The sequence below is a fragment of the Caloenas nicobarica genome, chromosome 20 (assembly GCF_036013445.1).
Source record: "Caloenas nicobarica isolate bCalNic1 chromosome 20, bCalNic1.hap1, whole genome shotgun sequence".
In the NCBI taxonomy this organism is placed as follows: domain Eukaryota; kingdom Metazoa; phylum Chordata; class Aves; order Columbiformes; family Columbidae; genus Caloenas; species Caloenas nicobarica.
This window is the reverse complement of record NC_088264.1, coordinates 7,892,920-7,908,990: the sequence shown is the minus strand read 5'-3', so window position 1 is coordinate 7,908,990 and position 16,071 is coordinate 7,892,920. Positions and strand designations below refer to the sequence as shown.

Here is a 16,071-nt window from a genome sequence, read left to right as displayed (position 1 = left end):
CCAAGGAAAGGCAAATGCAAGCAAACACAGGGCAAGGATGCGTGACGGTGACACGGGGCACTGTTGCCTCCCAGCTTTTTGCCAGCAGCTCCAGCCCTGCCGCGGGCTCGGCGCCTACCCGGCTCCCCTCCCTCTCAAAGGCACCTGCCTGGCTGCGGGCCGGCATCGCCCACCAGAGGCTCTGCTGCTCAGGCTGGCGTGCCCAGCGTCAGCCCGCGTGCTCCTGCCAGAGCCCGGAGCACCACCAGCCCTTGGGACACCTGCCCAGAGCAGAAGGGCTGAGCATCCCAGCGAGACGGGAGACACGGGGAAGACAATGCACCATCATGCACGTTCGGGCTCATGAGCCTTCCCAAAGCACGCTCCCTTCTCCGGGTTACGGTTTCCTTCATCCTCGCTGGCTCCACAACCAAGCTCTCTGTCCAGCTGGGAACTCCCCGCTCCTTCCCAGCCTGGACCCCCTGCCACCAAGCTCTCCCCACCGTGGCTGGAGCCCAGCCACGAGAGACGTGCTGTCACCCAAGCCTGGCAGAGAATGCTTAGCTAGGGCGCCGCTGAAGCCAAAAGGCCATGGGGTTATCATGACTTATTTATCAGGCCAGCTACTGAGGGAAGAGGATCCTGCCTGGCCCTCGTCTCGTCAGGACCCATCAGGTCGCATGTCCGGCTGAGCGCAGTCATTCCTGCCACCGTGTGGGCCAGCAAGCCCGGCACACAGACACACAGCACGGACAGCCCCCACGGACAGCACTTGCTCATGTCTGCCAGGGAACTGCTGCCCAAAGCCCCATGCCCGCCGGGCTCCCTCGGGGCTCAGACCTCACTTTCCAGTGTTAATGGCTCACGCTTCACACGTCTCACCAGCCCAGGCGTCTGTCCTCTGCCACACGGAGTCATTTACCTCCTTGCACTTGTAATTGTACTTACATGTGCATTACAACCGAGCGTAGCTACAACTCGCACTACTTAATGCTGCCAGGAGCAGACAAAGCTTCGCTGGAAAACACTTGCCGCATCCTGGCTGTGGTATTACAACAGAGAGCAAAGCCAGGGCCACCACGCTTGGGCCAGCTCTCCTGGAAACCGCCCTCCCCTGCGGGCTGTCCTGCTCAAAAAGCTGCTCCGGTGAACCTGGGTACTAATTTAGCTACTTTACTGATTAAATACTAACCACAAGATAAGATCCTGACCTATTACTGCAATCAAGTAGGTGGCATGTTGGTAGCGATGCCGGACTAGCTATTATTTTATCATGATGTTAAGTGGCGCTCATGGCACTGGTAGAAAAAACAATAAATTTGCTCAGAAACCTTCACCCTTTTTACTGCGATTGTCAGAGCACTGAAAGAGTACTTGAAATTATTACAAATACCCCTTTGGTTCCTCTCAGATCTAATACAGCGTAATCTCGTTCATCTCGGATGATCACGTCAGGTCGTTAAGCTCGATGATAACTCGCCCTGCACCGAGTGCCGTGACTTGGCAAGGAGCGGGCTGCGCTCTTCAGGCAGCCGAGCACGAGCATCTCACAGAATCGTAGAATCGTTTCGGTTGGAAGAGACCCTCAGGATCATCGAGTCCAACCATAACCCAACTCTGAGAACCTAAGAACCTCATCTGAACACCTTTTAAACCCCTCCAGGGATGGTGGCTCCCGCTGTCTGCTGTCCCCAGGCGGACACCAAACGTGCAGGGCCAGCTTGCTTTCAAATCCTGCTCTGTTTTACGTGCTCCTTGCACGATGAAATTAAATATATATACATATATATGTTAAAAAGAGACTGCATCATTGTAAATGCCCTAACAATTTAAAAACACTCACCATGGCAGGAACTGAGGTTATCTTGGAAACATTTTAATTAAATGAGCTCAAAATTACACCAAGCACTCTACACAAATAACTGGCCGAATGTACCAATTTTCACACCAGTCCAACTGTGCGTGTGGCTTGCAGAGGATGCAAAAAAAAAATCTTGCTTTAAACCAGCTTGTTGAAATTCAGTTAATTTTGCCAATTTGCTAAAACAGAGCTCAGCTATGCAAAGCACCAGAAGTCCCACAAAATCAGATGTACCTGACAGAGTGGGAGGTGTAGAGGAGCTAGATTTTTAAAGTGTTTGAAATACCTCCTTTTTTTGAGCCTGCAAAACTCAGCTGGACACTTCCCAGAAACAGGCTTGCAGAAGACTTCCAGAAAAGCAGCTTTTAAAAAAGCACCTATACAGGATTTCATCCTTTCTGGCACCAAAGAAAACCTGGATTAAAGCTGCACTCAGCAATCTAAGTAGCAAAAAAAAAAAAGGATTAAAAATTCTCTAGAGTGGCCGCACCAAGCCATAGCCAGGTAGCACTGGCTGCCCTGGAGACGTGCCAGGAGCACGGGGAAAGCATTTGCATACATTTCCATTCTGACAACACGCTTTGCCCTGGATGGGCACAGAGCAGAAGAGCACCGTGGCCTCTGGGCTGCGGCTTCCCAGGGGAGCCTGGGCAAGGGAGGTCCCCTGGGCTCACACCAACAGGACAGGCTGGCTGCAGCTTTAATGAGCGTTTAACTACTCTTGAGCTTAGGATCGTTTGATGTTCAGGTGCCCAAGGGTAAGAATCTGGACTTACAGATGGGTTTCTCACACCTTGCGTCCAGAGGAGCCAAGGAACACTTTGATGGTAAACCTACCCCACCAGCTTAGGGCATGAAGCTACATGGACCAGGTCACCCTGTTTTGGAATGAGGAGGAGAAGGGGTTCAGTTGTACAAACACAAGCACAACTTTCCTTGGCCCATTTGCCAAGGAAAATAAGCCCTGGCCTATTGTATTCACTAGTACTGATGTGGTTATCGGTGCTCTGCAGGGAAGCCAGAAGATGTTGGCTTTGCCGGAAAGTCACAGCAAATGCTCACAGAACTGCTGCCCAAATGCATCTTTGGCATGGCCAATGTCCCATTCCACCAACTCCTTTCAGGGCCAGGGATTTGCACCGAGACGCAGGACACGACGGGGCTGTGTCCCCACCAGCCCAGCCGGCGCAGGCAGGAAAAGCGGGAGGCGGTGCAGCCAGCTCAGTGCCCCCCTTCCCTCCTCACCCCCCAGCTGCAAGAATCCGGGGAATTCTCCATTATCCTCCTGCTTCTGGACAAAACCCCTCCCTCGGGCCAGCACCGTGAGGATAGCCATGCTGCCGCCAGCCCTTCAGGACGGGGAGGACGGGGATGGCAACACTGCCTCCCTGCATAAAGTCCCTCTGGATCCAGATCCACAAAAAGGAGCAAATTTGGGCTTTAATATATACATCTGGCTCTGGTGGAGCCGTTCTGCCCGTGCTCGGGAGAGCTGCACGGGGCAGCAGAACCCGGCTGAGCAGGAATCCCAGCAATGCCGGCGATGCCGTGTCCTCCTCTTTGCCCCCCAAGGGTCAGGGCTCCATCTGCGCAGGAAGGCGGGATCAGCCAGACCCGGGGCGCTCGGCTCCCAGTCCTGGCTCCTGGGGACGACGAGGGGGCAGCGCTGCTGGAGCCGCTGCTCTCGTGGCCCTGTCCATCCCCACTGCGGGCGGTTGCGGGGGCACTCCAGGGCACTGTCCCGCCTGGGGACCCCCGCTGCCAGGCAGCGTGCTTCCTCACTTCTTTGCAGGATCATTGTTTTAACCATTATTAAACGGAGCCAAAGCCCGGTAAGCAGCTAGTGTGAAGGCAGCACTGAAAGGGGGGCTGCGGCGGCAGGGGGGACAGCGAGGGTCCTCCTCCTGCACCGGCAGGAACTCACAACACGCTGGGACACACCACATTCCCCCTAAACCAGGGACCGCGTTTAAAACCGTACAAACCTTGGGGTCCGCAGCTGCTTCACACACTGCACACAGAACCGCTGCAGCTTGCACTCAAAGATCTCCCGCTGCTCGCTTTCTGTGCCTAAATAAGCTTTTTCTTCCTCTGGTTTCCCCATGCCAATATTTTGGGATTACTTTATTCCTTAAAGAACACAACTACCCTTCTGCTTTAAGAAGGACGCGCATTCCTTGACCTCCAGCCAAATTCCAACCAGCCTCGGCACCCAGCCCAGCCAGCAAATGCCCTTGCAACACCCCAAGAACGCCTTGCTGCTGGGTGCAAGGCCAGTGCAAGGCACAGGAAACCAGGGAAGGGCTATGCATGTAAACTCTCGTCAAACAAACCATCCTGGCATCCTCTTCACAAACAGCACCCCTCGACAAGTAAACAGACATGGAAAGTCTCTCTGGCAGATCTGACCTGCAAACTCATGGCCTTACAATGACTTGTATCTCTCCTGTCTTGCATTACATCAAGGAAGCCTGAGCACACATTTCAAGCACATCACTCACCAGGAGAAATCATTATTTTACCCAAATCTGTGTCCTTTCCCTGCCATTCAGAGATTTTTCTATGAATTTTCTAGACTATGATTAAGTTTATTCATATTGGTCAACAATAATGTTTTGGTGTTCAGTGTTTTCTTCCTTCCTAGGGTTTATTTAGGCCCTCAAAGTTGTGCCAATCCTCCCATGCCAATGCGGAGTTGTGCAATCTTGGGGCTGGAGCTGCATTCTTTCAAAAGTTTTATCTTGAAAGGCAGCAGAGAAAGCAGTTGTTTATAAGAGCTCCTGACAGCGTAAGAGTTGTTCTGTCCCAAGCCTCACCTGGACCCAAGGTGAGCAAACCTAAAGCCATAAAGCAGTTTTCAACTTGTGCACTGACAGCAACATCAACCACCACTGAGAGGACCGGGCAGCGGGTAGGAAAGCTGCTGAGAAAAGCACGCAGACTATTTACACCCTGAAAGTCTGAAACAGAAGAACCTTGCAATCCATGTCCTTGGGATATGATACTTCTCTCCTCCTCTGGTAATGAGAAAAGAGAAAAGGAGATGATAGCAACAGTCTGCAGGAGGGGCTGAGGGAGAAGCACCGGGAGGGCTGTTTGGCCACACCACCAGGTCCAGGGCTTGCAGGATGCCACGAGGCCACCAGAAAAACAGCTCAGCCATCACTCAAGGTCCCCGCCAGTGTCCTCAGCTCCTTCCATTATAGAGTGTTATTTCCAGGAGAGAGCCATCCCTGGAAGACGTGGCAGACCCCTTAATGTGACCCACAGACTAGACCAAATTACCTGCCCTGTGTGTCGCAGAGCAGTCAAGCTCCTGCTGTTTTAAGCCTGAGGGCAGCGAGCTCGCCGGGTGCGTGGTTTGCTCATCGCCCCCCAGCTCGCCCTTGGACACCTTCCAGTTGTGCAGGCGCGAGGCCGGGAAGCAGAGGAAAAGCTCCTCTCCTGGCTACCGGCCAAGCATTATACAGAGCGAGCGCCCCATATCCTGACTGCAAGTGTTCTGGGAAGCCAGATGACTTCATCACCAGCTGACACCCCCGACCTATTCGCTGTTCAACCAGCTCGCCGCTGGCTGGCCCCACAGCTCATTACTCAGCACTTTAATTTGCACGTTGCCATTTACTGGGCACTAACCTGCTGGCATATCCAGGCAGTGTCCAAATTTTCACGCGGCTGAAGTGCTTACGCAAACAGTAAAAAACAAACATACTTCTTCCATAAGTAGCTTGCTGTTGCCTTTGAATTGGGACTGACACACGAGGAAATCCTCTGAATCACGGACGCGTTGTGGTTTCCATCTGGCTCCAGCAGCCCCACGTCCTGCACCCACCTTCCACCCCATCCCGCAGCCCCGTGCGCACAGAGAGGGTCCTGCTGGGGCTGCGGCCGGCCCCGCTGCGGCGCGCAGCCTGCCCAGGCACCGCGGAGGACGGCCAGCGCCGGCGATGCTCCGGGTGCGGCAGCGTGGCACAAAGCTGCAGGCACCGCGTTGGGGTGCCACGGAGATCTCCATGGACAGAGCGATGGTGAAAAATACAGAGTTATGAATAACCTGGAAGATGGGATTGATGTGGGACAAGGCTGTAAGTAGAGATGGAGGAGCGGTGCCCCCGCCGCCCCGATGCACAAGGGGAAGGAGCGTCCTCGCCACACTCACCCTGATCCGCCGCATGGCCGTCACGATCTCCACCCGGCTGTTCGGCCGCGGCACATCCAGACTCCCAATGTACTGGAGGGGAAGAAACAGCAGATTAGTCAAGATTCCATGGCACTGGAAACCTCATGGTCCCACCAAAGCCTCGATGGCATCCTCGGAGGGAACCCAGCACCACTTCTGAGGAATAGGAGGCATTTTGCCCACTGCATTGAAGCATTGCATGTCTCCCCCTACAAAGCTGTTCCCCCACCGCAATGTTTCAAGGATTCAGCAGCCCTTATTCTAACAATAAAATAACTTCGATAATCAGGCCAGCAGGACTCATTCATCTATGCCATGATCAAAGCCCATAGGTATAAGCCAATATCCCCTCGGCTGCACTGAGTCATCTATTATAGACCTGGATGTTGGAACATCCCTAAAATAGCTGGGGCAACCTGTCCTGTGACAGGCCCTTCACTATTCAATTACAGCCCTGCCAAACCCTTGGCTGTTCTTGCAGCGATGCTGAGCCTCCAGGCCAAGCCTGCAGAATAAAGGAGCCGCTTTGCTATTCAAAGGGGACCAAAGGCAGCACCGCTGCGACCCAGCACGGAGAGCTGCCGAACAAAAACCCTTTAAGAAGTAAAATGGAAGAGGGCAGATTCAGAAGAAGGATCGGAAAACAGACAAGTGATGAAGAGTCAATGCAGAGCACTAAAAACATGTAGTTAGAAGAAAAGCATTCTGAGTCTATTTACTAGCCCTCTGTGCTCCCACGCTCCATCTCAACGCGAGCGCTGACGTAACCCCCAGCAGCACAGCGTGGGCACCAAACCCAGCGGGGTTGTATGTTCCTGTGAACATGACCGTACCCTTTGCTGACACCCTGAAAACGCAGGTCACTGGTTGCTAGCGCTGAGATGGGTGTTTAGACGGCCGGACCTGTACGCGGGGTCACGGTGCAGGCAAAGGGCTGCTCCTCACCCAGCATCGCTGCGGGACTCCCAGCTGCTCTCTGCTGGGACGCTGCTGCCACCTCCACTGAGGACACAGCTCAGAGGCTGCACGACCTCCCCTGGGTTTTGTGTGTGTGTGCTGTCCCCAGGAGCCCTCCTTGCAAACCCTCTGCACCCCAGACTCAAGCAGCGCCCCCGGCTCGGCGAGGCCAGCCCCAGCCACACGGCTCCCGCCCCGGCTGCAGATGGAGGCAGGCGTCCAGCAACCAGCACCGGGCAGCCGGTGCTGCGAGGAGATGCGAATAGAGGGGATATAAAAATAAACACCAAACAGCTGGTGAGCCCATCACATGCCGAGCAGGCTGCCAACAGCGCAGGGCAGCTTTACGTAACTGGGAATTAAAGCCCACAATGCGCCCTGCCAGCGAAGGTGGCATCAGCTGCCCAGACCCAGCTGCTCAAACCCCAGCCACAAAAGCACAAGTCTTGATAAGTTTTCAGTCGCATTCCCTAAATGGAGCCTTCCCACCCCTTCAAAGGTTCAGGTCATATTAAGAGAGGCATCTTTGACATCAGTTGATTCCCTTTTCTTATATAAAGTCCGGAAGCCATCAGTAAAAAGTAGGTGATGAGGAAGAGGGCTGAGGCAGCCAGAGCCCTGGGCACACAGTCACCGTGCAGCACGTAAGAGAGAAACCTTTCCCTGCCTTCCGCTGCCAGGGGGACATCTTGGCTCCACAGCATCTCTCCCTCTGAGCCCCCCCAGCAGAAACCAGACACCACCTGGGAGCTCCTTGGATGGTCCTCCAGTCGCAAACCACGCAGATCCGCCTCTGCTCCAAAGCCGGGCTCCAGGGCATCCTGCTGCATCCCGCGCCCAGAGCGCGGCTCCACCAGAGCCCACGGCACCGCCAGCCACAGCGTGGGCTCATTTCACACAGTTACTGTGCTCAGAGCTCCAAAAACACTCACCTCTCCCCCTACTCCGCAGGCAGGTATTCTGCACACGTTTCACTAAACTCAACAGATGGACAAAGTATCTCCAGATTATTTCTGCCTTCAGGGCAGAAATCATAAGCGGGAACTGCACTGCAGAGGAGTAACCCCTCACAATGCGATGAGTATCCTCCCAAAAATGTGGACTTGGAGGTCAGTCTTTCAGCTTAACTACTATTTCCCAGGCGAGGAGTAAGGACAGCCTGAGAAACCACCCATATTTATTAGTGATTTACAGGTGATAAAGGCTGCTCCTGCTCTGCTCTCCTCCAGCCCTCCTACTCACAGCACCGACCTTCATTTCGGGAAGAGCTGTGGGAAAAAGCAGGCGATGCAGAGCTGAGGATCAGCAGAGCAGCAGGAGCCTCCGGGGTGGGAGACTCTCCCGTCACGCCACCCCAAGGCTGAGACACAGCTTCCCCCTCCTGGGACAGGAGCCCCAGGGACCCCTGAGCACTGGGGCTCCCAGACCCCGGGCACATGGGGTTTTGCCTTCCTTTAAAACCTGTGTAGCCCAAGCGAGGTGGCCCTGGTCCCCGCAGGGGACAACGTCTGGGCTCCCAGGGCTCGGCCAGCATCCATGCGGGAAAGAGAGGCAGCGGGGCCAGGGCTGAGCCCGGGGAGGAGAAAGGAAGGCGCTCCAGACAAAAGGAAGGAAAATAAAGCTGTGTGAAAGAGAGCTGACAAAGAAAATAAACCCATGAAAGAACCCACCCTCCCCGAGCCCCCGGGAACCGAGAAGGAAACCACATGCACATATGCAGGACACAGCTTTCCCAAATAATCGCCTCCAGATCTGTATCCCCATCATCCTGCCAGGGGATGGGGGGCTGAGGTGGAGCCCCCAGCCTGCACCCAAGGGCCAGGCGGGATGAGGGTGTCACCAATCTCAGCGGGGAGGGCGGTCCTGGGCAGCCCCCTTCCTTCCCAGCCCAGTTAGGAGCAGAGGGGCTGCCTGTTTGGAGCACCAGTGAATGGGCAGCCGAGGGGGTCCCTCCTGTAAGGAGGCAGCCCCACAAAGGCTGCCCTTGTGTTGCATGTGGCCAGAGCCGCTCGAGGCTGTGTTGCCCGGTGGCACGTGCAGGCACAAAGCACCTATTTTGCAGGATGCTTTCAGTCCCTGCACACCCTGCTGCTCCTCATCCCCGTGTGTGGGACCCAGCCTTCCATCTGTCCCTCCCGGGCCCCTGGAAAGGGCAGCCCCTCGCCCCACCATGGCACCGATCGGGGCTTCTCAGCACCCAAAAGGAGCCTGCTCGCTGCCCCCCTCCCATGCAAGCAGGGTCCCCTGTCCCGGGCATGGCTGGAAGGGGCCACCAGATGCAGCCCATGCTATGCACCCTGCTTCCATGGCTTACAAGACCTGTCCAGTTCAGGGAAATACCAGTCCTCCCCAGGCCAGAGGGGAAAAAACCAAATCAAAACAAAACAAACCCCCACACAGAAAACAAAGGAGAGCATTTTGCCAAAGCAATATTTGCACAAGTCACTTAGTTTCTCATTTTTCCTTGAGGTTGTTCAATAGTGCTTGTTTTCTGCGCTGTCAGAAGTGGATTTTCTTGATAAGGTGCTTTTTCTGTGACAGCGGGTGGCAGATATTTTCGGAAAACCGAAGGCTGGCCGCACCCCTGGCTGGGGGACACCTTTCGAGGGGTGTTGATGAGGTCCCTTGCAGGTGGTGGGCAGCGAAAGCCTTCCCGGAGCAGAGCTGCCGCCCTCCCGAGGAAGGCACGCTGCCTCCCCGCCAGCCCCATCCTGCGTGCAAAGGTCAGGGCTGAATCACGCCCAGCTTACAGGGGAGCCTAGATGGGCTGGCCGACGGGCTTCCAGCACGGAAAGCCACCCTGCGTCAGGGAGCTCACCACAGATGACGAGCCGCTGCTTCTGCGGAGGCGCTGCAGGGCCAAAGTGCTTGGGCACCAGTCCCCAGCCAGGTGCCCCAATATCTGAAACCTCTTTATTTCCCCAGTGCCCAGGGAAACACCCAGCCTGGCTGATAAGGGCTTCTCTTGGGGCTGCTGCCATCAAGGAAAGCAAGGAGAAACCAAATTCCCGGGACTTTTGCTGTCTCAGTGCTCCCACTCACCCACGCACAGCAGCAGCGGGGAGCCACGGGGCTGGGCTGGTACGGCACCCGCTCTGCCCCGCACCCCAGGAACACCCAGCCTCGCTGGACAGAAAGGGGGGAAGTTTACTCAGACTGTGGTGGTGCAGACTCAGAGGCCAAAAGCAACGGAAATTTGGGATGCCAGCTGACTTCATTGGAAAAAAGCCCTGGCTTTCCAGCCCAAGCCCAGCAGATGGGTGCAGCGGGCTCTCTGCTGCGCCGGAGGGCTCCCACCCTCCCGTGATAGGGCTCTGCACCCTAAGGACACCGGGGTGCACCCAGCCCTGGGGGCCAGGTAGTTTAATGCTGCGTGTCAGATCTGTCCAGAGCTACACAACCAGTCAGTGGGCATCAACACAGGGCCACCTCATGCCAGGCAGCAGTGGCCAAGCCAATGCCCTAAGGATATTGGCATTCACCTGCCTGCTGACCCCAGAAACGCCTGCACTGCAGATGAGCTGCACAGGGACTCGAGCACCAGCAGTACAGAGCTCTGGGGGTCCCGCAACAAGACCTCAGTGCCCACCAGAGCCATGCGCACTGCACCCACCCTCCCCTCTCCCCAGCCAAAATGGGGCTCGCACAATAAGGGGAGACACCTTTGTAGCGAGATGCGACCCTGCAGCAGGGGCAGGGGGACACAGAGCAAGGGGGTGCAGCGGGAGAGCTGATGTTTTTCCATGCCAATAAAGCAGGGCTGTCCACTCGCCCCCATTTCCATATTCCGTCCAGCCACGCTGCCTGCAGCTGCCCCACACACAGGGATAGAGCTTCCTGCACCTACACCCACTTACAGTCTTAACAGGCGTTCATGTACGGGCTGTGCAAGACCCAAGCGCTTCAGTGGCCAGAAAGCAGGGCTGAGAGCATCCCGCTCCCATCGCTCCGTCCTCAGGACCTTCTGGCATCTGCCGAGCCCACACGCTGCCCGGCCAGTACCCACAGTCTGGGCACACGCAGCTTTGCCAAATCCCAGCAGAGGATTGTTTTGTGCCAAGAGCATCACTTAGCAGCCTGTGAACTGACTTAACAAGTATGGCAGAAATATGCCACTGTTTCAGACGAGAACTTTTGTGGCACTCGGGAAGGTTATTTATAGCCTCAAGCAAGCAATCCTGGGCTAAATCACACTGCAGCTTTGCTCTAGGCTGAGCAGCCCTGACGGAGCACACCCTATTCCGGAGCTGCCAGTACAAACAGCCCCCAAATAAAGCTGCCAAGTCTCTCCCAGCCAGCTAAAGAGGTGCAGAGCTTCACACAACCTGTCTCTGGCTTCCCAGCCCTCCAGGAAAGGAAATCTCAGTGGGAAGGGAGCCTGCAGCAGAGCGGGGAAATGAAGACCCTGATCGGAGCTGCTGCATGCAATTCAACTTACTTCAAACGCTTTTATGTACGGACCCTATGCACATAAAAATATACACAAGAGTGGAAACACACATGCATTTGTTGCTTAGTCTTCATCTGAGGCCATAATCCTTTTCTTGATAAAGGATTTATCTTTGCAGCAACCGGCAGGCACTGCCAGCACTGGTAGCCTCGGGAAGGTGGCAGCAGGTGAGCTGGAGGGCTTTGGAGGAAGGAACTTACTGGATCAGACTAAAATCTCCTTCATGTCCCATCTCCAAACATAGACAGCAGCAGATGTTCAGTTCAACTTCAGTTTCCCACGCACAAAGGCAGAGAAAAGTACTGACAAATATGAGAGAAAGTGCCTGGTTGCCAAGATCTTTTAAAAGGAAAAAAAAAAACCCAACACACCACCACCCAAACCCCAAAATCCCGCCTGCTGCCCAGGACAGCAATGCTCCCAAACCTCCAGTCCCACATTTATCTGCAGACAGGCCTGATATCAGGAAAAGTGGTTCTCAGCATATCTTGTCGCAGCCCATGGCAGTCCGGGACCGCGGGCGGTGGGTCTGCCCCAGGACCCCGGTTTGGCTGGACGGCCCATCTCCCCCGCTCTGCAGATGGGCAGCATCTCCCCATCTCCTCCCTTCGTTGGGAACCACGTATGTTATGGCACTGCTAATAGATTAGTGAGTCTTGGCACTGAAGAATTAAGAGCTGTTTCCAAATAATGGGTATTTGGTAGGTGGGACCTTGCTCTAGAGCACAAGATCTCCAGGGCAGGAGGGATCTCTCGCTGCTTTTGAGGAGAGCCCAGCCCAGGAGCTCCTGAGAGCGGCTCTAATGACAGGGGCCAGCAACAGCTTCCCCGTGCGAAGCTGGCAGCACCAAACACCCCTGCACTCGAACGGACGGGGGTCCAGCAGTCTAGTGACAGGCTCCACCACTCCATTTAATTGCCTCTACATGCCGATCTCTCCGGAGGCATTGGAGTAGCCTGAGTCATGATTTCTGAACATGCAGAATTGCTGGTGTTGCACAAGCTGGACCTCGGGTTTTGTCCTGCAGCAGGAAGGCTTTGGGAAGATAAGGAGTAAACTCGCATCCCCCTCCTCCTCACCCCGACTGGCAAAGCGCTGGGCGGAGAGGCGGAGGAGGACAGAAGGAGGCTTTGCTCTCTACATACCCATTTATTTAACCAGGAAACCATTGCACAAGTGGCAATTTATGCCTGTTCTCCTGTGCCACGCTGCAGCTCCCACCTCTTTCATCTGAATGCTTCAGCTAACTCAAGAGGCCTGGCTTTTGATTTTATTCAACAATTCAGACCACAAGACACAGTAGAAAGCGAACGCCTTGCCTTCGCTTGGAGCCAGCACCTCCAATTCCCAGCAGCCCGGCTGAGGAGCCCCAGGGACAGAGAGTTTTGGTGCCAAGAGAGGTGGCCAACAAAAACAGATCCAAAAGTGTCAAATGCATTACTATTCCTAAGAAGATGGAGTGGGGTTTTCCAACTATTGGATTTATCTCCAGAAAATGGATTAACATAATCCTTAGAGGACACTTCGCTCAGACTTGGCGTCCCTGTGCCAGAGCATATGGCTGCAGTGGGGACAAGCAACTCAAGTCTCCTGATGGCATCGCATGTGACACAACCCCTTGCTTCAGCGCAAGTCCATCGCTCTGTGCTTGAAAAGGGCCCAAATCCCAAATGCCCGTGGCCACCCACCCCAGGGAGCCTGCACTCCCTTGGGAGAGAGGCAAGGGGCACAACGGCACAGATGCCAGCAGCTACTGATGAACCAAAACACCCATTACATCCTCGACACGTGCCACATAAAGACAGCAGCAGACAGCATAGGTCTCAGTGTGAAATTAAAATTAAAACAATAAACAAGCGCACACCGACTCAGGCCCACGTTACCCCCCTGCAGCGAGCCCCAAGCAAGCTCGACAGGAATCCTGGGCTGCCGGAGCAGACACCGCTGATCCAGCTGCCGAGGGCTGGAACACCGGGATCCCCGCTGCCTGCTGTATCAGCAGTCCTAGGAGCCTTCTAGGAGACAGGCATATGAATCCTGGTGCCCCAGATGAGCATTTTTCATCTTTAATCTTCCCCCAAAGCTCTGCTCTAAAGCAGAGTTCCTCGTTTTTGCGACTTGCACTGGGTGCCCAGCCAAAACAAGAGCTGTGCTGGTTTAAGCGCTTGGGATTCTTGGGGATAAAAGGAACTAAAGGAGTGTAAGCATTTAATTAATCTCCAGCAATCTAATAAAAGGATGGAGTAATTGCCTAAGCCATCTGCATTCTGCATCTGGCATCAGGAGCTGCTGGAGAAACCCACAAATTCAGAAGCTGGGTTTTGTACGGATTGTGCTTGGCATTAACGTGTGCCACGGGATACCAAATAAGAGAAATAGGAGCTAACAGAGACTAACATGCACAACCCCATTCATGCAGCCAGACCCGCAGCACGGAAAAGAGATGAGCTGCGAGCAGACCGAGGGGGCAGCTGAAGCCCTACCCCACTCCTCACCCCCCAAGCTGGGCTGCCCAAACCTGCCATGGAAGAGGTACATGGCATTTAGTACTGGAGGTGCTTTGCAGCCTCCCCACAGGTGAGGCGTGAGCAGGTGCTGGCCGTAAAACAGAAATCGGCTCCAATAATCCAGAAGCAAAAGGCTGCAAAGCTGAATTTGAACAGTCTTTCCCAGGAAAGAGTTGCAAAGCAGGTTTAAGTTTGCTCCGTAAACAACTCCTCTGCTGTTTTGCTCTCTGCAGCACAATGCCCGTCAGGAAGGCAATGGCCTCTGCAGAGAAACCCTCCCAGCTATGAGAAAAGGGGGAAAATAACACTTTGACACCCTCCAGTGGGCCACAACCTTGCCCCCAGGGCACTGCATGCAATTAGATGCCAAATCTGTGATTTCTTTCCCTTGACAGCATATGTGCTCTGAGGAAAACGGTGTGCAATAGATGCCTGCCTCTCTGCCACTCAGAACTGTTTTACACCAGGTTTCTTCCAAGTCAGCCTCACTTAAGTATCTCATCAGTGTGACAACTGTATCCCTCAGGAACAGCAAAAGGGGTAGAATTTTATGCTTCCCCTTTTCAAACTTCATGCCCAGCTACTTCCCAGTGCACTGCCAGCCAGTGCTACCTGCTTGAGGCTGGGCAGCAATGATGGGTAGCTGAGCTTTTTCCCAGCCTGCTGTGAGATCACAAGGACTCACACTGTGGAATGCCACAACCTAAGTGGAGTAAGAGACTGAGAGGTTCCAATAGGAGAAAGGAAAAAAAAAAAAAAAAATAGACTGCTTCCTGCCAAATCCACTAGCAGGGATGGCTTATGTATGTAAGGAGAAATTTATTTCAGGCGGGCAGCCCTGACCTCTTGCACGGCACCACAAATGGCATGCAGTTCCTCCCTCCGCTCACACAATGAGTTTATCCCATTAGAGGAGCACCGGGGTACAGGGCATCCTGCAGACACCAACCGCCCCCCCATCACAGCAGCACTACCCACGGCGCTGGAAATGCAGAGCAAAGCCCCAGCTCCCCGCTCCTTCCAGGCAGATGCACACAGTCCCTGGCTCTCCCGGGCCAGCGTCCCCAAGCAACAGCACGCAGAGCCAGGAGGGATGCTCGGGTGAAGCAGCGGGGTGACCCCCGCTCCAGGTGGACTCACCCGACCAGCTTCACCATCCTTACGGGATGGGTGGGAAGCCTCGCCCGGCTCTTTGCAGCTGAGTTTGAGGGAGAGCAGGCAACGCCACGGGGAAGGGCTCCCGGGGAAAGTGGAGAAAACCCAAGGCTACGCGAAAAGAGAGATGGAAAAAAGGAATCCCGAGGGCTCGGGGGGCAAGCGCTAGACAGGGACCCCCGCGGACCCCCGCCGAACCCCTCCGCGCCCTCTGCCCACCTTGGCCTCGAAGCAGATGCCGTGCTGGAAGGCGTCCTCGTTGTGCAGCGGGATGCGCAGGTCGTGCCGGTCGTCCACCAGGTTGTACTTGGACTTGGCGGGCATGGCGGCCCCGCGGCGGCCGGCGGCCCCTGCAGCGCGCCCGGCGCCGCCGCCGCGGAACCTCCGCCGCGGAACCTCCGCCCCCGGCCTCGGCCGGCCCCGGGGCGGGGACGCGCCGCCGCGGAGCGCTGAGGAAGGGCGGGGAGGGGGGGGCTGTAAGCGCGGGTCTCCGCAACCCACCCCCCGCTTCTTCCAACGGGGAGGGGCCGGGAAGCGTTAAAAAAAATGAGGAGCCGAAAGGGGCGGTAGGGAAGGCACCGGTGACATCTAGTGCGAGGTGCCGGGTCTGCACCCGGCCCCGCCAAAGTTTGAAAAAAAGAGGGGAGGGGGGTGCAGGAAAGCGCGCCTCGCAAGTGGCTGCAGTGGTGGGGGCCCAGCGCAGGGTGCGCTGAGCGACTGGAGCGCCGCGCCGGCTCCCCGGGGCAGCCCTGGCCGGGAGCCGCACCCGACAGACGCATCTCCTCGGTGGGAGAGCCTGGGCTGCTGCAAACGCCCAGGCCAATGAGCTCTGCATCCACATCGCCGTATCAACACCAGACACAATCGAATGAGCTGGAGGTGAAAAATCCCTATCTTGTGCTTAATGAAAGCCCAGTTCTTGTGACTAGACCCAACCCTACTGTGCCCTGCCTTGTAAATGCCCTGAAAACTGGGAATGTG

At 55.5% G+C, this 16,071-nt stretch overlaps 1 protein-coding gene across 5 annotated transcripts in view; it reads right to left on the bottom strand.

Annotated features, from left to right (window-relative positions):
* The window catches only part of NOS1AP (nitric oxide synthase 1 adaptor protein), a 42,741-nt gene extending 27,257 nt beyond the window's left edge, over window positions 1–15,484 (bottom strand). For all 5 annotated transcript variants that reach the window (XM_065649032.1, XM_065649034.1, XM_065649033.1 and 2 more), the window contains exons 1-2: window positions 15,310–15,484; window positions 6,000–6,071 (exon numbers count right to left, since the gene is read on the bottom strand). In XM_065649032.1, coding sequence (XP_065505104.1) covers window positions 6,000–6,071; window positions 15,310–15,414 — 177 coding nt within the window. In that variant the 5' untranslated portion in view covers window positions 15,415–15,484. The remainder of the gene's footprint in view (window positions 1–5,999; window positions 6,072–15,309) is intronic.
* Window positions 15,485–16,071: the final 587 nt, after the last annotated feature.